The 27,919-nt window shown below is 45.3% G+C and overlaps 1 protein-coding gene across 1 annotated transcript; it reads left to right on the top strand.

The window, feature by feature from the left end:
- The first annotated feature begins 7,254 nt into the window (after positions 1 to 7,254).
- LOC137361257 (probable G-protein coupled receptor 139) lies at positions 7,255 to 27,570 on the top strand. Its single transcript, XM_068026155.1, has 2 exons — positions 7,255 to 7,393; positions 26,627 to 27,570. Exons 1-2 carry the CDS (start codon positions 7,255 to 7,257, stop codon positions 27,568 to 27,570), a joined length of 1,083 nt encoding a protein of 360 aa, XP_067882256.1.
- The last annotated feature ends 349 nt before the right edge of the window (positions 27,571 to 27,919 follow it).

The following is a 27,919-nucleotide window of genomic DNA, read 5'->3' as shown; positions in this document are numbered from 1 at the left end:
AGAAGGGTGGGTTAGTAAATTGGCGGATGACACGAAGGTCTGTGGAGTTGTGGATAGTGTCGAAGGGTGTTGTAGGGTACAGAGGGACATAGATAGGCTGTAGAGCTGGGCTGAGAGATGGCAAATGGAGTTTAATGCGGAGAAGTGTGAGGTGATTCACTTTGGAAGGAGTAACAGCAATGCAGAGGACTGGGCTAATGGGAAGATTCTTGGTAGTGTAGATGAGCAGAGAGATCTTGGTGTCCAGGTACATAAATCCCTGAAAGTTGCTACCCAGGTTAATAGGGCTGTTAAGAAGGCATATGGTGTGTTAGCTTTTATTAGTAGGGGGATCGAGTTTCGGAGCCACGAGGTCATGATGCAGCTGTACAAAACTCTGGTGAGGCCGCACCTTGAGTATTGCGTGCAGTTCTGGTCACCGCATTATCGGAAGGATGTGGAAGCTTTGGAAAGGGTGCAGAGGAGTTTTTCTAGGATGTTGCCTGGTGTGGAGGGAAGGTCTTACGAGGAAAGGCTGAGGGACTTGAGGTTGTTTTCGTTGGAGAGAAGGAGGAGGAGAGGTGACTTAATTGAGACATACAAGATAATCAGAGGGTTAGATAGGGTGGATAGTGAGATTCTTTTTCCTCGGATGATGATGGCAAACACGAGGGGACATAGCTTTAAGTTGAGGGGTGAAAGATATAGGAAAGATATAGGTAGTTTCTTTATGCAGAGAGTAGTAGGGGCGTGGAACGCCCTGCCTGCAACAGTAGTAGACTCGCCAACTTAAAGGGCATTTAAGTGGTCATTGGATAGACATATGGATGAAAATGGAACAGTGTAGGTCAGATGATCGGCGCAACATCGAGGGCCGAAGGGCCTGTACTGCGCTGTAATGTTCTAATTCTAATTCTAATCTCACCCTGGCCCCAATTATCAGCTCGGCAGCGCCACTACTGCCGACACTGTGGAAGCCTGCAACCATAAATTTGGGGGAGGTGGGCTTCTAGCCATTACTGGCGTGGCCTGCAAAGTTCCCCATGCTGGGCACGGCTGTAGCCCAGGTGACATTGCGTGCCTCTGCAGTGTGAGGAGGGGTCATAATGTGACGTCAATCAGCTGTTCTGACAACCTTCACGCCCGTCTTTGAAACTTGGGTTGTGCACGTCCACTGACAGCCTGTGTTAGTCACCCTCAACTGAACAGACATTCAGCAGCACGAGGAACAGCCTCTTGCGTTATTTGAAAGGACGATGCATCCAACTTGCAGCTGGCGCTTCTTTGACTTACGTCTGCGATTGTAAGGTTAGTGGAGGGGCTGTGGATGGTTTTCTGGAGGTTGTGTTGTGCGCTGCTGCAGACATTCAGGGAGGACAGAGAATTTGGTGACCCAACTCTGGACAGGGAATGGGGACTGTAAATATAGTGCCTCTTGGCCTGCCACATGACAAACAAATGGAACAGAGGCTGCAGAGAGGTGAAGCTCTGTAAAGAGCACCTTTTCTACTTACCCCTATCCCAGGAGCAGTGTGTGAGGTGACTCTGATTCAATAAGGAGGTTTTCACAGAGCTGCGTCACCTCCTGCAACACGACCTGGAGCCTCACACCAGGGTGAGGACAGAGCTGCCAGTGGCCATTAACGTCACAGTTGCATTGAACATTCGAGCATCCAGATCTTTCCAGGCATGAGTCAGCGACACATCCACGTAGGGTCAATGATTGATCGGGACATAGAGTCAATGACGGCAAAGAAAGTGGCCCCTCGGACGAGCGCAACTCTGTGGGCTCTCTGCAGAACAATCCATTCAGTCCTACTGCCCCGCTCAATCCCCATAGCCCTATAAGTTCATTTCCGTCAAGTGCCCATCCAGTTCCCTTTTGAAATTATTGATTGTCTCGGCTATCACAACTCTCATGACTAGTGAGCTGCAGGTCATTACCATTCGCTGTGTTTAAAAAGTTCTTCCTCACATTCCTATGCATTTCTTGCCCTAAACCTTCAACCTGTGTCACCTAGTCCATGTACCATCAGTTACTAGGAAGACTGTTGATTTGTTTAACCTGTCAGGCCTGTCATAATCCTGTACACCACTATCAAAACACTCCTCAAACTTTTTTATTCCAGAGAGAACAATCCCAGTTTTTTCCAACCTAACCTTGTAAATAAAATCCTCCATCCCCAGAACCATTCTGGTAAATTCTCTCTGCATCCTCCCAAGGTCCTTCCCATCTTTCCTGAAGTTTGATAACCAGACTTGCACACAATACTCTAGCTGGTGCATAACCAGAGCTTCATATCGGTTCAGCATAACGTTCCTGCTTTTGTCCTCGATGCCTCTGTTTATAAAGCCCAACGTCCCATATGCTTTGCTAAGCTCTCTCTCAATATGTCCTGCCGCCTTGAAACATTGAGACACATGTACTCCCCCAGGACCCTCTGTTACTGCACACCCTTTAGAACTGCTCCATTAAATATATATTGCCTCACCCTATCCCTTCTGCCAAAACGCTCATCATCTCGCACTAGTCAAATTCCATTCTATCTGTCACTTGTCTGCTCATTATGCTCGCCTATCTAAGTCCTTTTGCAGCTCGTTCGCATTCTCCTCACAGTTTGTCACTCCTCCAAATTTGATATCGTCGTTTTTTTTGCAATTCTGCAATAACGCAATGAGTCGAAGCAGAAAGAGGGAGAAAAAAGTTAGAAGGAAAGACAGAGAGAGGAAGTATATAGCAGAGAGAGCGAGCGAAAGGGAGAAGGTGTGAGCATCGGAGAGAGAGAGACGAAGAAAGGCAAAGAGAAAAGGAAAGAAAAAGAGACAAAGATACGGAGTGAGACAGGGATGCAGAGAGATTGGAAGTTAGTGAAAGACAGATACGGGCAGATAGAGGCAGAGAGGGGGATACAGACGGAAAAATTAAGAGGAAAACCATAGAAGGGGAGAGGGATTGTGAGAATGTGCAGCAGGACAGAAACGTGTCAATAGAAGAAGGCACAGAGAATGGAAGGAGGGGTGTTAGATACAATGAGAGAGAGAAAGAGGCAGAGTGAGAGTGAGGGATAGGGATGCAGAGATAGAGAGACAGAGAGAGAATCAGAGAGTGAGAGAGCGACAACTCAGCTCATCTGCTGCTGAATCCCTCATCCAAGTCTTTCTTACCTCGAGACTTGACTACTCTAACGCACTCTTGGCTGATGTCCCACATTCTACTCACTGTATCCTTGTGTTCAACCAGAAGTCTGCTGCCAAACTCCATGCTGCACCAAATTCTGTTTACCCAACACCCCTGTGCTCACTGACCTTCATTGCCTTTTGTTCCAGTAACACCTCAATTTCAATATTCTCACTCGTGTGATCAAATCTCTCTGTGGACTCGCTCCTCTGATTATCGCTATCCCCTATTGATTTCCAATGTTGCTGAAACTTGTTCACCTTTTAGTATTTTTCCAATTCCCTTTTAAAATGATTTTCTTTCCCTCTACCCTAGAGAGTTGTGGAGGCAAGATCATTGAATGTCTTTAAAGAGCAGGTGGATAGAGTTGTGAAATATCGGGGCGGGGTGAGGAGATGACACGAAAGAGGGGTTGAGGCCTGGGGCAGATCAGCCATGAGCTTATTGAATGGCGGGGAAGGCTTGAAGTGCCGAATTGCCTACTCCTGCTCCTATTTCTTATATTCTTATATTCTCTGTGGTTCTCCCAGGCCACACATTTCATCTCTTCAGCTCCACTGGTGCTGTGGAAGTTTGACTCCGTAAAATGGTGTGAATTGCACTGCTGGCCACATCCAACGCATTGTGCAGGACATTCAGGCTGGCCGGGGCGCTAGCGTGTGTGTAACGTGTGCGTGCCTGTATCGTGAGGAGGAGTCTAAATATGGTGTCAATCTGCCATTCTGGCAGCTTTGTTGCACGTATTTGAAATTTGGTCTTTACATGTCCACTGACCGGTTGTGATCGTCAATCGCAGCTGAACATGCATTCAGCAGAACGAGGAACCCTCTAGTGTTATTTGAAAGGACCAGGCATCCAACTTGCAGGCGAGGGGCTTTTGTCTTAGTTCTGATATTGTAACGTTACTGGCGATGCTGTGGATGGCTTTCTGGAGGTTGTGTTTTGAGCTGCTGCAGACGTTCAGGGAGGACAAAGGATTTGGTGTCCCAACTCCAGACAAGATATGGGGACTGTAGTTACAATGGCTCTGGGTTTGTAACATGACCAAAAAATGGAGCAGAGCCTGCAGAGACGGGATGTTCTGCAAAGAGGGAGGTGGAAGGGGCTCTGCTTTACCCATCCCGGTTTTGCAGGAGCAAAAATAGAATTGGTCCTAGTACTGAACCCTGTGGAATACCAATGCATACTCCCATCGAGTTTGAACAATACCATTTCACCACTTCTCTCTGTTTTCTGCTCCTTAGCTGGTGTTTTATCCACACTGTTATTGTCCCTTTATACCATAGTGGTCAGTTTTCGTAACTTTTCTATTGAATGACATTTGATCAAACGCCTTTTAGAAGTCCACATATATAACTTCAATCATACCACCCTCAAAAACACTCTCGCATGTTTAATCAAAGAATTCCATCACGTGTACCTCACCACCACGTCTCTCCATTCCTCAATTTGTTGTTAAATTATCAGATTGATTAGATTTGATTAGAGATACAGCACTGAAACAGGCCCTTCGGCCCACTGAGTCTGTGCCGGCCATCAACCACCCATTTATACTAATCCTACACTAATCCCATATTCCTACCAAACATCCCCACCTGTCCCTATATTTCCCTACCACCTACCTATACTAGTGACAATTTATAAGGGCCAATTTACCTATCAACCTGCAAGTCTTTTGGCTTGTGGGAGGAAACCGGAGCACCCGGGGAAAACCCATACAGACACAGGAAGAACTTGCAAACTTACTTATCCGACATCCAGTACTGGATGAGCAGAAATTTCCTCCAATTAAATATTGGGAAGACTGAAGCCATTGTTTTCACTCCCCACTCCAGCTCTGTTCCGTTGCTACTGATTCCATCCCTCTCCCTGGTAGCAGTCTGAGATTCAGACATTCTGTTTGCAACTTTGGTGTCATATTCTGGATAAAATTAATAGGCACATGGACAATGTGGGTCAATTAAGGAAAACGAGCATGGATTTGTTCAGGGAAAATGATGTTCAACTAACTTTCTCGAGTTTATTGAAGAGCTAAAAAGGAAGCTTGATGAAGACAAGGCTGTTGATGTGGTGTAAATGGAATTCCAAAAACCATTTGATGAAGTGCCACACAACTGCCTTGTGAGCAAAGTTTTGATCAAATAAAAAATCATCAAATTAAAAGGGACAGTAACAACATGAAACTAAATTGTTTCAGTGACAGGAAACAGAGAGTAGCGATTAATGGATGCATTTTGGGCTGGAGAAAGGTTGGTAGTGGAATCAAATCAAAATACTGACGATTCTGGAAATCTGAAATCAAAACAGAAAGTGCTGGAAATACTCAGTTTTGGATGAGCAGAAATTTCCTCCAATTAAACATTTGGAAGATTGAAGTTATTGTTTTCACTCGCCACTCCAAATTCCATTCCCTTGCTCTCGATTCCATCCCTCTTCCTGAAAGTAAGCCCGTCTGTTTGCAACCTTGGTGTCTTCTTTGATCACGAAATGTTCTTCCAACCACATAGTCATGTCCTGACGACAACTACATATTTCCACCTCAGTAGAAGAGCGCGACTTCACCTCGGTCTGAGATCATCTTCTGCTGGACATCAGTCTGCGATATCAGCATTCCTCTAATCCTGGCTTGTTTTGCATCATTAATTTTCGTCATTGCACCATTGGCAGCCAGGCCTTCAGCTGCCTCGGCTCAAAGCTCTGGAATAACCACCCTTATGCATTTTTTTCATTGTTTCATGGGATGTGGGCGTCGCTGGCAAGGCCAGAATTTGTTGCCTATCCATAATGGCCTTTGACAACTGAGTGGCTTGCTTGAGCATTTCAGAGGGCAGTTAAGAGTCAACCACATTACTGTGGGTCACATGTAGGCCAGACCAGGCAAGAACAGCATATTTCCTTGCCAGACGGACTTTAGTCAAAAATTGTTTACAAAAGTTTCATGGCACCATCACTGAGACTAGCTTTCAATTCCAAGTTGTATTCTTATTTGGATTGATTAATTATATTTAAATTCCTACCATCTGCTATGGTGAGACTTGAACACAAGGAATTAGCCTGGGCCTGTGGATTACTATTTCAGTGACATTAATACTACTCCACTGGCTCTGCCTCTCTGCCACTCTTTCCTCCAAAAAGACACTATTTCGAACCTTCCTCCTTGACCAAGCTATTGCTCATCTGACCGAATATCTCATATTGGGTTCTTCTGCGACTTTCGGAACTCTTTGCCTCAGAAGGTGGTGGAGGCGGGGTCATTGAATATTTTTAAGGCCGATGCAGAAAGATTCTTGTTAGGCAAGTGAATCAAGGGTTATCGGGGTAGATGGGAGTCTGGAATTCTAAACACAAACAGATCAGCCAACATCTGTTTGAATGGCAGAGCAAGCTCGAGGGGCCAAAACGCCTACTTCACTTGTTAATTCGTATGTTCGGATAATGCCCCTGTGAAGCAACATGAAATGTCTTATTACATTAAAGGCAGTGTACAACTATAAGTTGTTGTTCTCGAAGTTTGCCAGGCATGAATTGTCATTAACATATCTTTGCTCCGTGCCCTTTATTTTTTCATGTTTTTCAAGCCACTAGTTGTTTCGTCCTGGGTTCTGAACTGTAGAAATTGCACCACCGGCAGCGTTTGACTGAGTGGCCAGTAATTACGGGGTTTACTCCAGCTCTCTATTTTTTTTAAAACTGTGTCGAACATTTAAACCCACCAGTCCCCTCTCTCCACTCCCATATCCGTGGATGATTGAATGATTCTGGACACTGCCTCCACTAAGTCCACCATTCCTTGCCTCAGCAACCCTCATATCATCCAGATCGGGTAAATGTTCTACTTTATTGTTGGACAAAATGTTTTCGATTGAAAGGAGTTAACTGAATCTGTTTGTTCAGTGACTCTAATTAATGCCAGTCTGCATCAAGCCTAATTATTCACTGGAGGGTTTCCCTCTTCTATTAATAAGGGACTCAGTTCAGTGTTTCATTACGTCGTGCCAGTGGGAGCAGCACTCCTGGCACTAACAGGGATCATTGGCTCCAGAGAGAGGGAGAATAACGTTCAGAAACTGATAACAATAGATTGGAATGTTAGAACAATGGGCAGGAGTTTATTTTCCAATATTTACATTCTTTCGACATATTATGATTCGTTATCATTAGCTGCTTGGATCTATTACATACTTCTGTTTGTTCAATACATTTACTATCCCATGCTGGCTATTATTGGTGTCGCTGGTAAGTGTCTCTGTCTGTTTTTTAATTCTATAAACCATGTTTAACTGCATTACTGTTCTTATCATTTACTCTGCCTTCCTTGCTGCTGTTGTTATTCCTGGTGAATCTCTATCTCCAGCTATCAGCTCTCTAAACCATGCCTGACTGTCATACAGTTCTTGTGATTTACTCTCTCATTGTTGCTGCTCCTGGTAACTCTTTATTTCCAGCTACGGGATCTGTAAACCCTGTTTCACTGCAATAATGTTGCGGTAATTTACAACTGCGAAGACTGAAGCCAGTCGTATCAGTCTCTGTGAGAAACTCTGCCCCTATCCTTGATCGACTTACCCCTCCCTGACCAATGTCCGAGGCTGAGCCAGTCTGTTTGCGTTCTATTTAACCCTGAGTTGAGTTCCAAATCCATATTTTCTCCATCGCCAATCCTGCGTATTTCCTTCCATGTAATATTGCCTATCTCCGGCTCTGCCTCAGCCCATCTGCTGCATCAACCCTCACATATGCCTTTGTTAAATCCACACTTAACTATTTCCTTCTATCCTGGTCACTCTCGCAGTTTTAATCCTCAACATACCACAGACCATACAGACCTCTGCTGCCTGCATCCTAACTCACATCTATTCCTGATCACCCATTACCCCTGTGCTCAAATCGGCTCCCGCTCTGGAAGCACCTTAATTTTAAAATTGCCAATCTGGTGTTTGAAGGCCTTCCAATTAGTCCCATTTCCCGCTCCATTTTCCATATTCCTGCAAATCTTTTGCCTTCAAGTCTTTTTCCAGATCCTTTTGAATGTGAATTTATTTTCCTCTCTTTCCGACCCTGACTGTGATTTTCAGCTCGACAGCACTACTGGAAGCTTGGATCAATGATGAGCCTTCGGCCATTTCCACCGTGGCCCTTTTAAAAGCGTTTTTTTCCCCATTTCCCTCTTTCCTGGCTGTGATATTTGGCTCTACAGCGCCGCTGGTGTGGACACTACGGAAGCTGTGCATGTCCACTGACCGCCTGTGTTAGTCACTCTCAGCTGACCATACATTCAGCAGCACGCGGAACTCTCTCCAGTGATGTTTAAGAGGACCGGTCATTCAATGTACAGGTGATGGGCCTTTGACTTACGTCTGCTATTATAAAGTTAGTGGAAATGCTGTGGATGGTTTTCTGTAGGTTGTGCTGTGAGCTGCTGCAGACATTCAGGGAGGCCAGAGGATTTGTTGACCCAAATCTGGACGAGATATAGAGACTGTATTTGGACTGTCTCTGGGTCTGTAAACTCACCAACACAAGAAGCATAGGCTGAAGAGAGGAATGTCTGCAATTAGGAAGGGGGGGGGGGTGCGGGCTCTGTCCTACCCACCCCGAGTTTTCCAAGAGAACTTTTTCTATCTACACCTAACCCAGGAGCAGTGCGTGACGTGACTCCAATTCAACAAGGAGGTGGTCACAGAGCTGAGGACGGAGGTGCCAGAGGCCGTAAAGGTCACAGTTACATTGATTTTCTATGCATCCGGATCTTTGCAGGCAAGATCAAGTGGCATATCCAACATAGATTCTTAGACAGCGATATCATCATAGAGTCATTTACGACATAAATGGAGGCCACTCGGCCCATAGAGTCTATGTTGGCTTTCTGTCGAGCCTCAGTCAGTACTACTCCCCCGCTAAATCTCCATAGCCTTGCAAGTTCACTTCCTTCAAGGCCCCGTCCAGATTCCTTTTAACATAATTGATTTGTCTCTGCTTCCACCAGCCTCATTGACACCAAGATCCAGGTCATTACTATCCGCTGTGTAAAACAGTTCTTCTTCATATTCCCCCTCCATCACTTGCAAAAAACTTCAATCAGTTAATGCGAACAGCTCTTCCTTGTCGAACGTTGCTAAACCTATCAATCTCGTGAGGGGTCTGGACAGTGGAGATCGGAAGAAGCTGTTCCCACTCGTGAACGGATTAAGAACTAGTGAACACAGATTTAATGTATTTGATAAAAGCAGCAATGGTAACATGAGAAAAACGTTTTCACTCAGCGAGCGAATGAGATCTGGAATGCACTGCCAGAGAGCGCGCTGGAGGTAGGTCCTCTTGAGGTTTCGAAAGGTAATTGCACAGTTACCTGGAAAGGAAATATGTACAGTGTTATGGTGAAAAGACAGGGAAATGGTACTAAGTAAATTGCTAATTCAGAAAGCCAGTGAATATACAATGGGCTGCATGGCCTCCTTCTGTGCTGCATCAACTCGTGATTCTCTATGATTCTGCCATAATCTTGCACACTTCTAATAAATCTCCTCTCAATCTCCGTTGCTCCGGGAGAAGAACGCTGGCTTTTCCAACCTAGCCTTTTAACTAAGCTGTCCCAACCACCCCCACCCCCCCACCCCGCCCCCACCACCACACTCTGCATCCCTGGAACTATTCAGATAAATCTCCTCTGCACCCTCTCAAGGATTCTTACATCCTTCCGAAAGTGAGGTGACCATAAATGGATGCAATACTCCACTTGGGGTCTCGCCAGAGTTGCATAAAGATTCAGCATAACATCCCTGCTTCTGCACATTATGCCTGCATTTGAGAAGCCGAAGATCCCGGATGCTGAATAATAATTCTCTCACTGCGAAGGTGAGTTTCATTTTAAAATAACTTACCTTTTGTCTCGGCGGACACGGGGACTGCTGGGTAAGTAAACTTATATATTCGGGCAGTGGCGAAACCCGAAACACTACATCTGCAGTGTCTCCTACCCATCCTCCTCCTAAAAAAAAAAGGACTGTTGCGTAGAGGGTTTGGTAAGGTAAGGTTTTCCTTTTTTTAAATCTCTGTTGTCAATTTAGTGCAGAGGGGATGGAAGCTAGGCAGTTGCATGCTCCTCTTGCAGGATGTGGGAGGTGAGGGTCACCACTGGTGTCCCTGCTGACGTCACCTGTGAGAAGTGCACCCAACTCCAGCTCCTCACAGACCGTGTTAGGGAACTGAAGCTGTAGTTGGATGAACGTAGGATCATTAAGGATGCTGAGCGGGTGATAGAGAGCAGTTATAGGGAAGTAGTGACACCTAAGTTACAGGATAAAGGTAGCTGGATGACCGTCAGGGGAGGGAAATGGAAAAGGCGCACAGTGCAGTGATCCCCTGTGGCCGCCCCAATCAATAATAAGTATACAGTTTTGGATACGGTTGCGGGGGACGACCTACCAGGGGAAATCCACAGTGGCCAGGCCTCTGGCGCTGAGACTGGCCCAGTGGCTCAGAAGGGAATGGGGGAGAATAGGAGAGCGATAGTGATAGGAGATTCAGTGGTTAGAGGAACAGACAGGAGATTCTGTGTGAGCAAACGCGACTCCCTGATGGTATGTTGCATCGCGGGTGCCAGGGTCAGGGATGTCTCGGATAGAGTCTACAGGATTCTTAAGGGGGAGGGGGAGCATCCAGAGGTCGTGGTACATATCGGTACCAATGACAAAGCGAGGAAAAGGGATGAGGACCTGAAAAGCGAATATAGGGAGTTAGGTTGGAAGCTGAAAGGCAGGACGAGCAGAGTAGTATTCTCAGGATTGCTACCGGTGCCGCGTGCCAGTGAGGCGAGAAACAGGGAGCGAGTGCAGCTGAACACGTGGCGACAGAACAGGAACAGGAGGGAGGGATTCGGATACGTAGATCATTAGGATACCTTCTGGGTAAGGTGGGACCTGTACAAGAAGGACGGGTTGCATCTGAACTGGAGGGGCACCAATATCCTGGGCGGGAGGTTTGCAAGAGCTCTTTGGGAGGGTTGAAACTCGTTTGGCAGGGGGATGGGAACCGGAGCTGCAGATCAATGGATGGGCTAGCTGTTGAACAGGCGGATACCGAGTGCAGAGAGTCTGTGAGGAAGGTGAGACAGTTGACAGGGCAAAGTTGCAGCCAGTATGATGGGTTGAAGTGTGTCTATTTGAACGCAAGAAGTGCCAGGAATAAGGGTGATGAACTTGGAGCATGGATCAGTACTTGGAGCTATGATGTTGTGGCCATTACGGAGACGTGGATATCACAGGGTCAGGAATGGATGTTGGATGTTCCGGGGTTTAGATGTTTCAAAAGGAATAGGAAGTGAGGTAAAAAAGGTGGTGGAGTGGCATTGCTAATCAGGGATAGTATCACAGTTGCAGAAAGGGAGGTCGTCGAAGAGGGTTTGTCTACTGAGTCATTATGGGTGGAAGTCAGGAACAGGAAAGGAACAGTCACTTTGTTGGTAGTTTTTTATAGACCCCCCAATAGCAACAGAGACAGGGAGGAACAGATTGGGAGGCAGATTTTGGAAAGGTACAGAAGCAACAGGGTTGTTGTCATGGGTGACTTCAACTTCCCTAATATTGATTGGAACCTGCTTAGAGCAAATAGTTTGGATGGAGCAGTTTCTATCAGGTGTGTCCAAGAAGGTTTCCTGACTCAATATGTTGTTCGGCCGACTAGAGGGGAGGCTATGTTGGACTTGGTGCTTGGCAACGAACCAGGCCAGGTGGCAGATCTCTCGGTGGGAGAGCATTTCGGTGATAGTGATCACAACTCCCTGACCTTTATTATAGTCATGGAGAGGGACAGGAGCAGACGGGATGGAAAAATATTTAATTGGGGGAGGGGGAAGTACAATTTTATTAGGCAGGAACTGGGGAGCATAAATTGGGAACAGATGTTCTCAGGGAAATGCACGACAGAAATGTTGCTGCGACTGCTGGATAGGTTTGTCCCGATGAGGCAGGGAAGATGGTAGGGTGAAGGAACCTTGGATGACAAGAGATGTTGAACAGCTTGTCAAGAGGAAGAAGGAAGCTTACTTAAGGTTGAGGAAGGAAGGATCAGACAGGGCTCTCGTGGGTTACCAGGTAGCCAGGAAGGAACTGAAGAATGGACTTCGGAGAACTAGAAGGGGACATGAAAAAGTCTTGGCGGGTAGGATTGAGGAAAATCACAAGGCGTTCTACACTTATGTGAGGAACAAGAGGATGGCCAGAGTGAGGGTAGGGCCGATCAGGGATAGTGGAGGGAAGTTGTGCCTGGAGTCGGAGGAGATAAGGGAGGTCCTAAATGAATACTTTGCTTCAGTATTCACTAGTGAGAGGGACCTTGTCGTTAGTGAGGACAGCGTGGAACAGGCTGATATGGTCGAACAGGTTGTGGTTAAGAGGGAGGATGTGCTGGAAATTATGAATGATATGAGGACAGATAAGTCCCCAGGGCCAGACGGGATATACACAAGGAAATTACGGGAAGCGAGGGAAGAGATTGCTGCGCCTTTGGCGATGTTCTTTGCATCTTCACTGTCCACTGGAGTAGTACCGGATAATTGGAGGTTGGCAAATGTTGCTCCCTTATTCAAGAAAGGGAATAGAGATAACCCTGGGAATTATAGACCAGTCAGTCTTACGTCGGTAGTGGTCAAATTATTGGAGAGGATTCTGAGAGACAGGATTTATGATTATTTGGAAAAGCATGGTTTGATTAGAGACAGTCAGCATGACTTTCTAAGGGGCAGGTCATGCCTCACAAGCCGTATCGAATTCTTTGAAGATGTGACAAAACACATTGATGAAGGAAGAGCAGTGGATGTGGTGTATATGGATTTTAGCAAGGCGTTTGATCAGGTTCCCCATGGTAGGTTCATTCAGAACGTAAGGAGGCATGGGATTCAGACAAAGCTAGCTGTCTGGATACAAAATTGGCTGGCCCATAGAAGTCAGAAAGTGGTCGTAGATGGAAAGTATTCAGCATGGATCTCGGTGACCAGTGGTGTTCCACAAGGATCTGTTCTGGGAACTCTGCTCTTTGTGATTTTTATAAATGACTTTGATGAGGAAGGGGAAGGCTGGGTTAGCAACTTAGAACATAACACGAAGGTTGCTGGAGTTGTGGATAGTGTGGAAGGCTATTGTAGGTTGCAACGTGACATTGACAGGATGCAGAGCTAGGCTGAGCGGTGGCAGATGGAGTTCAACCTGGAAAAGTGTGAACTGATTCATTTTGGAAAGTCAAATTTGAATGTGGAATACAGGCTTAAAGACAGGATTCTTGGGAGTGTGGAGGAACAGAAGGAATCTTGGGGTCCATGCCCATAGATGGCTCAAAGTTGCCACTCAAGTTGATAGGGTTGTTAAGAAGGCGTATGGTGTGTTGGCTTTCATTAACAGGGAGATTGCGTTTAAGAGCTGCGAGGTTATGCTGCAGGTCAATAAGGCCGTGGTTCAACCACACTTGGAATATTGTGTTCAGTTCTGGTCGCCTCATTATAGGAAAGATGTGGAAGCTTTAGAGAGGGTGCAGAGGAGATTTTCCAGGATGCTGCCTGGACTGGAGGGCATGTCCTACGAAGAAAGATTGAAGAAGCTAGTGCTTTTCTCATTGGAGCGAAGAAGGATGAGAGGTGACTTGATAGGGGGGTACAAGATGATGAGAGGCATAGATAGAGTGGACAGCCAGAGACGTTTTCCCAGGGTGGAAAGTGCGATCACCAGGGGGCATAATTTTAAGGTGATTGGAGGAAGGTTTCGGGGAGATTTCAGAGGTAGGTTCTTTACACAGAGAGTGGTGGGAGCGTGGAATGCGCTGCCAGCGGTGGTCGTAGAAGCCGATACATTAGGGACATTTAAGTGACTCTTGGATAGGTACATGGATGATAGCAGAATGAAGGGTAGGTAGTTAGTTTGATCTTCGAAAAGGTTAAAGGTTCGGCACAACATTGTGGGCTGAAGGGTCTGTTCTGTACTGTTCTATGTTCCATGTTCTATGTTCAGTATGTCTTGCCACCTTCAAAGATGTATGTACATGTACCCACAGGCCTTTCTGTCCCTGCACACTCTTTAGAACAGTGCCATTAAGTCTCTATAGCCTCACCCTATCCTTTCTGCCAAAATGCATCACCTCACACTCCTCTGTTTTAAATTCCATGAACCATTTCTCTGCCAATTCTCCCAGCTTATCTATGTCCTTTTGCAGGCGGTTTGTATCATTCTCTCTGTTTGTCATTCCTTCAAGTATAGGAAAAAAGGCACATTTTGAGATTCTGCTCTGAATTCCACTATCCAAGATATTTATATATATCAACAAAGAAAAAGCAGTGGTCTCAGTACTGATCTTGGGGAACGCCATTGTCCACCATTCTCCAGTTTTAAAAATAACCATTTAACACATTTCTCTTTTTCTGCCCTAAATCCATTTTGATACACTAGGACATTGGCCTTCCCAATCTGAGGCTCACATTTGGTGCCATGTCAAACACTTTTGTTTCGAAATCAATATAAACAGCATCCAGCGCATTCCTTTCATAAAGCTTCACTGTTACATCATCAGAAAATTCAATGACATTAGTAAAGCATGATTTGCCTTTTGAAAAATCCGTTTTGACAATTCTTAATTAACTCAAACCTCTCCAAGTGTATGTTGATCTTTTTCCCCGTAATGATTGTTCCTAAAACCGTATTTACCACTGACGTTAAGCTCACCTGTGTGTCGCCCTGATAATTCCGAGAGGTGAAGGTGGCCATCTATGTCATAATCTTCTCCCTCAGCAGGGAGAAGCGGGATGAGAGGTTCCGTGGCTTTGTCAGGATAGCGGGATCCCAGATGGTGCAGGTGGCTCTGCGGGTTCCCCGTGTCAACGGGGAGAGTTGCAGGAGCTGAAAACAACTCTCACTCCATTAATGTGCAGTTGGTGTGTAACCATGCCTACTACATCATGTTGGTGAATGCCCACTACCCTTGGGACAGCTACGATACCTTCATTCTGAAGCAGTTTGGAGAGTGCAGCGATAGTCATGACCAGAGCACAATGTGTGGCCTAGCTGTGTAGTGAGTAGGGAGAAAGGGCAAGAGATCAAGAGTGATTGGGAATTCTATAGTTAGGAGAACAGATAGGTGTTTATGTGGTCGCAGATGTAATTCCAGGATGGCATGCTGAGTCCCTGGTGCAAGGGTCATGGATCTCACCGGGGGGCTACAGGGAATTCTGGAGGGCGAGGATGCACAGCCAGTGGTCGTGCTCCACATTGGTACCAATGATAGAGGAAGAAAGAGGGATGAGACCCTGCAGGCTGAGTTCAGGGAGTTCAGAACGAGATTCGCAAGCAGGATTACAAAGGTAGTAATCGCTGGATTACTCCCAAGGTCATGTGATAGTGAGTGTCGAAAAGGGAAAATACAGCAGAAGAATGCGTGGTTGGATAGATGGTGCAGGAGGAATGGCTTCAGATTTCTGGGACAGCAGGACCGGTTCTGGGGAAGATGGGGCTTGTACATGCCGGGCGTTCTGTACCTGAACAGGACTGGGACAAATATCCTTGCCAGAAGGTTTGCTTGTGCTGTTGGCGATGGTTTAAACTAGCTTGGCATGGGGCTGGGAAGCTGAGCACATTCGTAGACAGTACAATTTCAGGGCAGGGAACAGGAGACAGGATATTTGCAAGTGACTCTGAAAGACCGAAGAAGCAAAGGTTAAAAAGTGCGCAGCACAGGAATTTGGCAGTGTCAATGGCTATTTATTTAAATGCAAGGAATAAAGTAAATATAACCGGTGAGCTGAGGACACATATGGACAAGTGGCAAATTGATATCGTTGCTACAACGGAAACTTGGCTAAAGGAGAGCAGGAATGGGAGCTCAACATCCCCAGATATAGAGATTTCAGGCAGGATAGAGAGGGAGATTAGAAAGGAGGGGTGGAGCATTATTAGTTACGGAATCAATAACAGCTGTGAGGAGGTATGATATGCTAAATGAATCATCAAATGAGGCCATATGGGTGGAGCTCAAAAATAAAAAGGGGCAGCCACACTACTACAAGTGTCCAATGTAGACCCATAAACAGTGAGAAGGAGGTAGAAGAAGAAATATGTCGGCACATTACGAAGTGCAAAATCTATTTGGGAATTAATAGTTGTGGATTTTAACAACTCCAATATTAACTGGGATACAAACAGTACGAAGGGCACAGAGGAAACAAAATTCTTGAATTATGTTCAAGAGGACTTTTTTTTAGCAAGCAGGGAACTAACCCAACGAGAGGGAATGCAATTCTAGATTTAATATTCAGTAATGATGCTGGGCAAGGGGAGGAAGTAACAGTCGGTGGCCATTTAAGAGATATTGAGAACAATACAGTTAGTTTTAGCATCATCATGGGAAATGACAAAGATAAAACAGAAGTAAAAATTCTAAATTGGGGGAAGGCAAATTTTAAGAAACTGAAAGGTGACCTGGCGAAAGTAGACTGGATACAGTTATTTGAAGGAGCATTTAGTTGCAAACCAGTGGGAGGCATTTAAAAACGAAATTCAACAGGCACAGTGTAGGCACGTCCCTAAAGCGTGGCACTGCCAAATTTCGAACTCCCTGGTTATCTGGAAGCTTACAGGGTAAGTTAAAGTTGAAAAAGAAGGCATATGATGATCACAAACAACTTGATTCTTTTAAAATCTTTGAGGAGTATGGAAAGTGCAGGGGTGAAGTCACAAAGGAAATTGGAAAAGCAAAGTGAGGGCATAAAAATTATTCGCAGGTAATATCAAGGAAATCCCAAAGATGTTTCATCAGTATATTACGAGCAAGAGGATAACTTAGGTAATGGTCGGGCCTATCAGAGATGTACAAGTGAGCTTATGTGCAGATGCAGAAGATGTGGGCAGGATCTTAATGAGTTTTTGTCTCTTTTTTGGCAAAGAAGAGGGATGATGCAGACGTTGTAGGGGTGGAGGGGTGTGAAATATTACAGAGGAAGTACAAACAGCAAAGAACAGTACCGCACAGGAACAGGCCATTCGCCCCTCCAAACCTGCGCCGATCTTGATGCCTGCCTAAACTAACACCTTCTACACTTCCGGGGCCCATATCCCTCTATTCCCTTCCTATTCATGTATTTAAAGTACTAGAGGGTCTGACATCCTTGAAAGTGGATAAAACGCCAGTACCGGATGGATTGCATCCACGATTGTTAAAGGGCACCAGGGAGGAAATGATGTGCACGCTGATGATCATCTTCAAATCCTCACTCGATATAGGAGAGGTACCTATTGATTGGAAGTCTGAGAAAATTGTACCATTATTTAAAAAGGGTGTGATGGATAGGCCAAATAATTATAATCCGTTCAGTCTGACCTTGGTGGTGGGTTAATTGTTAGAATGTATTCTGAGGGACAGGATAAACTGCCAGTTAGAAAGGCACGGATTAATCAGGGATAGTCGGCATGGATTTGTAAAGGGAAGGTCATGTCTTACGACCTTAATTGAGTTTTTTGAGGCAGTCACAAGAAGGCGTGAAGAGAGTAGTACAGTGGATGTAGTCTACATGGACGTTAGTAAGGCATTTGTGAAGTTCCCACATGGCAAACTGGTCAGTAAGACGAAGGCCCATGGGATACAGGGCAATGTGGCCGGTTGGATCCAGAATTAGCTCAGGGACAGGAAACAAAGGGTAGTGGTCGACGGATGGATTTGTGAATGGAAACCTGTTTCCACTGGCGTTCCACAGGGCTCAGTGTTGGGTCCCTTGCTGTTTGTGGTATATATTAGCGATTTGGAATTAAATGTGAGAGGCGTGATTGGGAAATTTGCTGATCACACACAAATTGGTCAGGTAGTTGAAAGTGAAGGTGACAGCTGTAGACTCCATACTGGTGTCAAAGGTTTGGTTGAGTGGGAAGAAGAGTGGTAAATGGAATTTAATTCAGATAAGTGTGAGGTAATGCATTTGGGGAAGGCAAATAAAGCACGGGAATGCACAATAAATGGGAGGATAGTGAGAGCGGTAGAAGAAGTGAGAGACCTTGGAATGTCTGACAACAGGTCCCTGAAGGTGACAGGACAGATAGTTAAAATAGTGAAGAAGGCAGACGTAATACTTTCCTTTATTGGCCGAGGTATAGAATTCAAAAGCTGGGATGTAATGTTGGAACTGTATAAAACGCTGGTTAGACCACAGATGGAGAATTGCGGACAGTTCTGGTCACAACATTATAGAAAGGATATAATTGCACTGGAGACAGAACAGAGGAGATTTAAAAATATGTTGCCAGGGCTTGAAAGTTGTAGCTATGAAGAACGATTGGACAGGTTAGGGTTATTTTCCTTAGGGCAGAGGAGGCTGAGAGGTGACGTAGTTGAGGTGCACAAAATTATGAGGAACATAAATAGAGTAGACAGGAAGTACCTGTTTCCCCTAGCAGAGATATCAATTACCAGGGGGCAGATGAAAGGAGTTTTATAGAATGATTAGAAGGGACATGAGGAAAACCTTTTTCACCCAGAGCGTGGTGGGTGTCTTGAATTTTCTGCGAGGAACTGTGCAGAAGGTAGAAACCCTCAATTATTTTAAAATGTACCTGGTCATGTACCTGAAGTTCTGTAACCTGCACGGCTCTGGACCAAGTGCTGGAAGTTAGGATTAGATTGGGTGGCTAGTTTCTATTTTTTTTTCTTCCAGGCCAACATAGACACGAAGGTCTGACTGGCCACCTTCTGGGCCGTAATGCTTCTATGGTTCTATGGTTCCATGGTTCTTTCTATGGGAGCCGGTGGAACCAGTTGTCGCAGTCCAAGTAGGTACCAACGGCATAGGTAAAACTAGAAAAGAGGTTCTGCTTAGACTGCCTGAGGAGTTAGCGCCAAATTGAAGAGTAGAAACTGAAGGGTAATAACCTCTGGAGTATTAACTGAGCAAAGTCCATTTGGCAGAGGGCACATAAGATTCCTGAAATGAATACGTGGCTCAAAGACTGGTGCGGGTGAGGTGGGTTTTGGTTCCTGGGGCACTGGCACCAGTACTGGGGGAAGTGGGTCCTGTACTACTGCGACGGTCTGCACGGAAATCGTGCTGGAACCAGTCTTGTAGCAAACTGTATAACTGGCTAAATAGAGAGGGTTTTCAACTAAAAAAGGGGTTTGAGGGATCATGCCTTAGTAGATGTAGCAAATCAAGGGGTAGAGCCAAGACAAGAGAGCAGAACAGTAACATGGGAAATGAAGGTCGGAGAATGGTAAAAACGGACAGAACGAAAGAAACCTAAGAACATACCAACAGTCAAGACTAGATGCTACACAGATAACAAAAAAGACCAAAATAAAGGCTCTGTATCTGAATGCACATAGCAATCACAACATCGTAGACAAACTGATAGTGAGCAATGAAGTAAATGCATATTATCTGATGGGTAATTCAGAGAAATGGCTGCAGGATGACGAGGAATGGGTCCTCGATATTGAGGGGCATATAACATTCAAGGAGAATAGGAAGCTAGGTCAATGTGGAGGGGTAGCACTGATAACCTAAGATGGCATCGCTGCAATAGTTAGAGATGACATTGGTTGAGGATATAAGAATGCAGAATCGATTTGGGTAGAGATGAGGAATAGTAGGGGAAAGAACTCAATTGTGCGAGTGGTCTACAGCCCCCCTAACAGTAACTACAGTTTCGGACGAAGTATTGACGAAGAAATAGAGGGTGCTTGTGACAAAGGGACAAGAACAGTCCTGGGTGATTTTAATCTGCACATAAACTGGAAAAAATCAGATTGGCAATGGTAGCCTAGATGAAGAGTTCATAGAATGCTTTAGAGATAGTTCCTAAAGCAGCACGTTTTGGAACCAACCAAAGAGCAAGTTTATTCGACTTGGTATTGTGTAAAGCGACACAATTCATTAATGAGTTCAGAGTAAAGACACCTCTAGGTAACAGCCACCATGATATGATTGAATTTTACATCCAGTTTTAAAGAGATAGGAGTGGGTCGAATGCTGGTATTTTACAGTTAACTAAGAGAAATTATGTGATATGATAGTTGAGCTAGCTGATGTGAACTGGGTTACTAGACTAGGAGATAGATCAATAGAGAAGCAGTGGCAGACAGTTAAGGGGATATTTCAGAAAATGCAGAATAAGTATATTCCTACTATAAAGGAAAAATGTAAGGCGAGGACCCACCTTCCATGTTTAACTAAAGAAGTTCAGGAAAGCATCAAACTTAAGGAAAGGTATACAATTGTGCAAAGATGTCTGTCAGGTCAGCTGATTGGTCAGAATAACGAGAACGGCAGAGAATGACTAAAAGGTTAATCAGGAGAAAGAAGGTACAGTTTGAGAGGGAACTAGCTAGAAATGTAAAAACGGATAGCAAGATTATCTGCAGGTATTTAAAAAGGAACAGAGTACGTAAAGTGAGTGTTGGTTCTCCAGAGAGTGAGAATGTGGAGTTAATATTAGATAATGCGGATGAAATGAACATACATTTTGCTTCTGTCTTCACTATAGAGGGTACGAAAAACATTCCAGTAATCGCTGTAAGCCTGGAGACGGAAGGAAGTGAGGAACTTAGTGAAATTACAATCACCAGAGAAGCGGAACTGACCAAACTAACGGACCTGCTGGCTCACTAGTCCCCGGATCCTGATGGGCTTCATCCTAGGTCTTAAAAGAGGTAGCCAGTGGGGTCGTAGATACGTTGGAGTTATTTTGTTTTTCAAAATTCGTTGTTTCTGGAAAGGTTCCATCTGACTCAAAAGTAGCAAATATAACCTCTCTATTCAAGAAGTGGGGGAGAGAGAAAACAGATAGCTATGGACCAGTTGGCTCGACGTCTGTCTTGGGTATGTGTTAGAATCGATTATTAAGGAGGCTACATCTGTGCACTTAGAAATTACAAGGTAATTGGAAAAGTCAGCATGGATTTGTGAAAGGAAAATCATGTTTAACCAATTTATTGGATTTCCTTGAAGGAGTAACATGCGCTGTGGATAAAGGGCAACCCGTTGACGTATTGTACCAGAATTTCCAGAAGGCACTTGAAAAAGTGTCACATAAAGTGTTATTGCGCAAAGTAGGAGCTCATGGTGAAGGGGGTAACATGTTAACATTATAGAAGATTGGCTGGCTGGCAGAAAACAGAGAGTATGCATAAGTGAATCACAGCACTGAAACAGTCCCTTCGGCCCACCGAGTCTGTGCTGACCATCAACCACCCATTTCTACTAATCCTACATTCGCTGCCAGATCCCCACCTTTCCTCCGACCTACCTACCTACACTAGGTGCAATTAACAATGGACAATTCATCTATCAACCTACAAGTCTTTGGCTGTGGGAGAAAACCAGAGCACCTATCAGAAATCCACGCAGGAACAGGGAGAGCATGCAAACTCCGCTCAGAAAGTACCCAGAACCGAACGCGGGTTGCTGGAGTTATGAGTCTGTAGTGCTAACCACTGTGCCACTGTCCCACCTTTCCTGATTGGCAGCATGCGATGGCTAGAGTCCGACAGGGGTCTGTGCTGGGGCCTCAATTTTTTACAATTTATATCAATGACATAGATGAGGGGAAAGAAAGCCTGTTAGCTAAATTTGAAGATGGCACAAAGATAGGTAGAAAAGTATGAGCTGAAGAGGACATAAGGAGGTCGCAGAACCATATAAATAGGGGGAGTGAGTGGGAAAAAATCTGGCAGATGGAGTGTAATGTGGGTAAATGTGAATTTGATCATTTTAACAGGAAGAATCAAAAAGCAGAGTATTTCTTAAACGGGGAACCACTGAATAGTAAAATAAAAGCAAAATACTGCGGATGCTGGAAATCTGAAAAAAAACAAGAAATGCTGGATTCACTCAGCAGGTCTGGCAGCATCTGTGGAAAGAGAAGCAGAGTTAACGTTTCGGGTCAGTGACCCTTCTTCGGAACCACTGAATAGTGCTGAGGTGCAGAGGGATCTAGGCGTTGTACTGCAGGAGTCACAAAAGATTATTATGCAGATACAGCAAGTAATAAAGAAGGCTAATGGGATGGTATCATTTATTACGAGAGGAATTGAAAATAAAAGAAAGGATATTATGCTTCAGTTATACAGGGCATTGGCGAGACCACATCTCGAATACTGTGTGCGGCTTTGGTCCCCTTATTTAAGGAAGGATGTGCTGTATTGGAGGCGATTCAGAGGAGGATTACTAGATTGATACCTATAATAAGTGGTTTGTCTTCTGAGGAAAGGTTGGATAGATTGGGTTTGTTTTCACTGGGGTTAGAAAAGTGGGGGACATTTGATAAAAGTTTATAAGTTCCTGCAAGGTCATGACAAGGAGGATGTGGCGGCGTTGTTTCATCTTGTGGGTGAGTACAAAACTGGGGGGCACAGTTTGTCAATTCGGGGTCGCCCTTTCAGGACGGAGACGAGGATCTTTTATTTCTCTAAGAGGGCTGTGCGACTTTTGAATTCTCTGCCTCATAAATTGATGGATTCGGAGCCATTGAATATTTTTAAGGTAGGTGGAGATACATTCTTGTTAGGCAATGGAATCAAAGATTATAGGGGTAGATACGAGTGTGGAATTCGAGTCAGATGCAGATCAGCATGATCCTACTGAATGGAGGAGCAGGCTCGGTGGGTTCACTGACCCGAAACGTTAACTCTGCTTTTCTTTCCACAGATGCAGCCAGACCTGCTGAGTTATTCCAGCATTTCTTGTTTTTTTTTCAGATTTCCAGCATCCGCAGTATTTTGCTTTTATATTATTGCAATATTCTAAGTGTGGCCGAACTAAAGTTCTGTACAGCTGCAGCATGACTTGACTATTTTTGTACTCTATGCCCCGACCCATGAAGGCAAGCATGCCGTATGCCTTCTTGACTGCCTTATCCAGCTGCGTTGCCACTTTCAGTGACCTGTTGACCTGTACGCCCAGATCTCTCTGCCTGTCAGTACTCCTAAGGGTTCTACCATTTACTTTATACTTACCACTGCATTCGACCTTCCAAAATGCATTACCTCACAATTGTCCGAATTAAACTCCATCTGCCATTTCTCCGCCCAAGTCTCCAACCGATCCATATCCTGCTGTATCCTCTGACAATCCTCATCACTGTCCGCAACTCCACCAACCTTTGTGTCATCCGCAAACTTACTAATCAGACCAGCTACATTTTCCACCAAATCATATCTGTGTATGGTCATGTGGGATCTGCAGACATTCACTCCGAAGTCCATCACTTCTTCTACAGCTCTTAGTATTCTCCCATTAAATTTGTATTCCTTGGCCTTGCTTGACTTCCCCAAATGCATCACCTCACACTTCTCCGAGTTGAATTCCATTTGACACTTTTCCACCCACCTGACCAGTCCATTGATACATTCCTGCAGTCTTCACCTATGCTCTTCGCTATCAACCACATGACCATCTTTTGATGCATCTGCAAACTTCTTGATCATGCCCCCTACACTTATATCCAAATCGTTAATTTCTACCACAAAAAGCAGAGGATCCAATTCTGAGCATTGCGGACCGCTGCTGGAAACAGCCTGCCAGTCTCAAAAAAACTCCTGCCTACACTTAAACTTTGTTCCCTGCCACTGAGCGAATCTTGTAACCACCTTTCTGCATTTCCCTGGACCGCATGGGGTTTTATTTTGTTATTTAGTCTGCCATTTGGGTGCTTGTCAAAACCCTTGCTAAAATCTTTGCAGACAACAACAACTACACTACCCTCATCTTTCTTCCTTTTTACTTCTTCAATAAATGTAATCAAGTTGCTCAGACAAAATATTCCCTTACTGAATCCATACTGGCTGTCCTTGATCAATTCGTGCTCTCTAAGTTACAGTTTATCCGGTCTCTCAGAATAGATTCCAATAATTTGCCCCCTACTGACGTTAGCCTGACTGGCCGATAATTATTTGGTCTATCTTTCGCTTCCTTTTTAAACAAACATGCAATGTTTGCTGTTCTCCAATCCTCTGGCACCACACCTGTATCCAGTGAGTACTGGAAAATGATGGACACACTCGCTGCTATTTCCGCCCTGGCTTTCTTTTACAACCTAGGGTACATTACATCCAGCCTTGGTGATTTATGCATTTTCAAGAGTATCAATCCCATTAATACTTCCTTTCTTCCTATCTTTATCACAGTCATACTTCACACCCTTTTCCTTAACTACAATGTCTGAATCATCCCCCTCTTCTGTGAAGACAGATGTAACTGAAAAGTCACCTCCTTTTTGACGGAGAGGGAACCAACAGAAAGCAGGCTTCCCTGCTGTTTTTTTTCCTTCTTTTTTTGCAGCTTGGCTTCTTGTAGATTTTTTTTGCTGGATTTTTCGAAGAGTGGAGTCTTTTTTTTATTTTTTTGTTCTTTATGAAATGGTCTCAGAGAGAGAGCTGTGAAGGGTCAGACAGGTTGTGGCATCTTCTAGGCAGGTGTGACTTCCGAAATGGATGTTCTCTGAATTGCTTCAGTTCCAAATTCTGCAGGCTCTTGGACAATCTGTACCACATGATCTCCCTCCCCCATTTTAGCAAGTGGAACATAAAAGTACAACGTAAAACATGCTAAAGAAAATGCTGGTTGACGTTAATGCTCAAGTTCATCAAAGAAAAGTTACAGACAGTTCGCATCTATTCACAACATTCAGCCCCGACAGATAGGCTCCCTTTTTGGACTTTAATGCGCCCTACTCCTGCCTTAGTTTTCCTCTTATTCTTAATGTTTAGAGGAAACATCTTTGTGTTCACCTTGATTTTTCTTGTCAATATTCTTTCATGTTATCACCTTGCTTTTCTAATTTCCTTTTTGATTTTCCCCCTCCACTCTATGTACTCCTCCCAGCTTTCTGAAGTATTGAGCTCTCGGTGAAGGACATAAGCTTTTCCTTTCTGTCTTATCTTACCCGGTAAGTTCCTTGACATCCATGGAGCTCCAGATATGGCCATCCACCGTTTTTTCTTTCTGGCAACATGTTTACTTGGAACCCCACGAATCTCCCCTTTGAATGTCCCCACTGCTCTGACACTGATTTACCTTCAACGACCTGTTTCCAGTCCACTTTCGCTACCGTCTGCTACCTGCAGGCCTTGGGAACCCTGCTCTAATTACCTGGGGTCAATGGCACCTGCAACAGGCCTTTCCCAAACCTGGTGTGGTGCTAGCATTATCCCACACTCCCTGATTGGCTGCACATACCCCACACTTATCTGGCATCCAAGACTCTAGCCATGACCCCAGTCCCAGCTCCGTGCCTTACTGGCAGCGCCCCCACACACTGACTGGCACCAGCATCCTCGCCACAATGACCTGAGGTTCAGGGATTCAGCGATGGTCTTGATCCCAGTTATCGTGTGTTCCAGCAATGACCCCACCCAGCCCCCCGCCCCCCCACCCCGCCATTCGCTGATTGGATGAAGCAACCCCGTCACACATACCTTGGGACCGGGGTCTAGCGATGCTCCTCGCCCCAGGCCTGGTGCATTACTGGCAGTGGCCCGACTCCTTGACTGGGCCCGGCGTCCTCGCCATAATTATCTGGGGTCTAAGGCTGCAGCCATGGTCCTGCACCCAGGCCTGGTGTAGTACTGGCAGTTTCACTGTTCCCGGTGGTATTGCCAATACTACTGTGCTGCTAGCCGTCTGATTGTTCAGCAGCTTCGCCAAGCGAGATCCCCATTCTTAAAGGGGTGCAGACAACGGCGCCAGGCAGTTAATCGCCCGAGCGCCATTGAATTACGCCTGCTATTGTCTCTAAATTGCCAAGATGTGATTTCACTCATCAGGAACCCCTCTGGCTCCACTAAATTCAGCTCCTTGACTCCAGATGAAATCCCTGTCATTGGCACAATAATTAGTTACATACTGAATGTGGTAACAAATTATGGTTTTACTCCCAAACTTTGTATCGTTTCCTGATAATTTCCCCTGATTACTGTTAACTTAGTGACGATTGAGATTATTTGTTTCATTGACTTTTCAGTGTATTCATTTCCAACTATTGCTTTGAAATAATTGAATTCCGTGCTGCCTGTCACTGGTGAGGGAATCTCTCAGCCTCAGTGCTGCAGATGCTGCAAATCTGAAGTACAAACAAAATATTCTGGAAATATTCAGCTGGTCTGGTAGCATCTGTGGACAGAGCAACAGAGTTAGTGTTTCAGGTTGGTAATCCTTCATCAGAACTGGGAGAGATTAGAGATGGAACTGTTTGTAAACCAGAGAGGGAAAGGAGGAATGGAAAGGATTCTGAACAACATTGAGTTTCACAATTTCAGTATCATCCTTTTGTCAATGAATCTCTCATGCCTTCCACTGTGTTCCAGTCCATTCCATTTGTTGTTTCATGTACGATCGTTTCAGTACATCAGTGGATACAGGAACACAATTGTAAATATCAATAAGTAATCAATCAAACTGGTAATGTTGCTCCCAGCCTGATATATAATTTCCCTCTTTATTTCCCTTCCTCACAGTTAACTTGCTGACGATTGGGATCCTGTCTCGGGGAAAGTGCGGTCTCTCCAAATGTGTCACTCGCTACCTGGTGGCCATGGCAGCGGCAGATCTACTGGTCATTATCCTCGACCTGATTTTGAGGCACATTCCCATTGTTTACAAGGAACAGTTTCAGTTTCTGTATGACATCCCCATGTGTAATGTCCACGCCGTCCTGCTTTATGCAGCCACAGACTGTTCTGTCTGGTTCACCGTCACTTTCACCTTTGATCGATTTGTGGCCATTTGTTGCCAGAAGCTGAAAAGTAAATATTGCAGAGAGAAAACAGCGGCAGTGGTCCTAGGAACAGTGACTGTGCTGAGCTGTCTAAAGAACATCTTCTGGTATTTTATGTTAACAGGTGGGTATTGGCTGCAGAACATCCCTTGGTTCTGTGCAGTAACACCGGATATTGCATTCTCTGTGGACTGGGGAACAATCGAGTTCCTCCATTACATTTTGACCCCGGGGGTCCCATTTGTGGTGATTCTGCTTCTCAATGCTTTCACTGTCAGACACATTTTAGTGAGCAGCAGATCACGCAGGAGACTCCGGGTTCACAGAAGTGGGGACAGCCGCAGAGACCCAGAAATAGAGAGCCGCAGGAAATCCATCATTTTGCTGTTAGTTATCTCGGGAAATTTCATCCTGTTATGGACAGTGCTGCTGGTGTATTCGATATGGCAGCGGATGGATTGCTTGGGGTATTTGTCCGTAATTCTACCTCTATTTCAGAGGGAATTGGCCTTCATGCTGCAGCTCCTGAGTTGCTGCACAAACACTGCGATCTATGCCGTGACCCAGACACAGTTCCGAGAGCAGTTGAAGAATGTGCTGTGCTACCCCTTTACTCGAATTTCCAGCAGCTGGAGGGCGCAGCCTGACGCTGAGATTACCGAGCGAGGGATGGCCTTTCGCTAAGGTGACTGAGTGGGGACAGGGCCAATCGTCATGGTGACAGACTCGGGGATGGTGCCTGTGGTTATGGTGACAGAGGGGGATGGGCCTATCAATATGGTAGCGGAACAGGGCCAGGGTCTGTTGCTATGTTGACAAGGTGGCGACAGAGACTCTCGCCATTGTGACCGAGTGGGAGCGGCTGCAGTCACCATAGTGGCAAAGAGGCGAGCGTAGCCTGTCCCTCGGTTGATAGGGGAGTGAGGCGGGAACCTGTTTCCGAGGTGATGAGGGTATTGGGCCATTTGTTATCAGGGCGACTGGGGAATGAATCGGGGCCTATTTCCAAGCTGACTCGAGTGGAGATGGCGCA

The sequence above is a fragment of the Heterodontus francisci genome, unplaced genomic scaffold (assembly GCF_036365525.1).
Source record: "Heterodontus francisci isolate sHetFra1 unplaced genomic scaffold, sHetFra1.hap1 HAP1_SCAFFOLD_69, whole genome shotgun sequence".
In the NCBI taxonomy this organism is placed as follows: domain Eukaryota; kingdom Metazoa; phylum Chordata; class Chondrichthyes; order Heterodontiformes; family Heterodontidae; genus Heterodontus; species Heterodontus francisci.
Note: the sequence above shows the minus strand (reverse complement) of the source record. Positions and strands in the feature narration are given on the sequence as shown.

Bases quoted from the DNA above. Each gene is read 5' to 3' on its own strand.
- LOC137361257 (XM_068026155.1), top strand. From the start codon at position 7,255: ATGGGCAGGAGTTTATTTTCCAATATTTACATTCTTTCGACATATTAT. The intron at 7,394-26,626 runs GTAAGTGTCTCT...CCTTCCTCACAG, and splicing joins GGCTATTATTGGTGTCGCTG to TTAACTTGCTGACGATTGGG.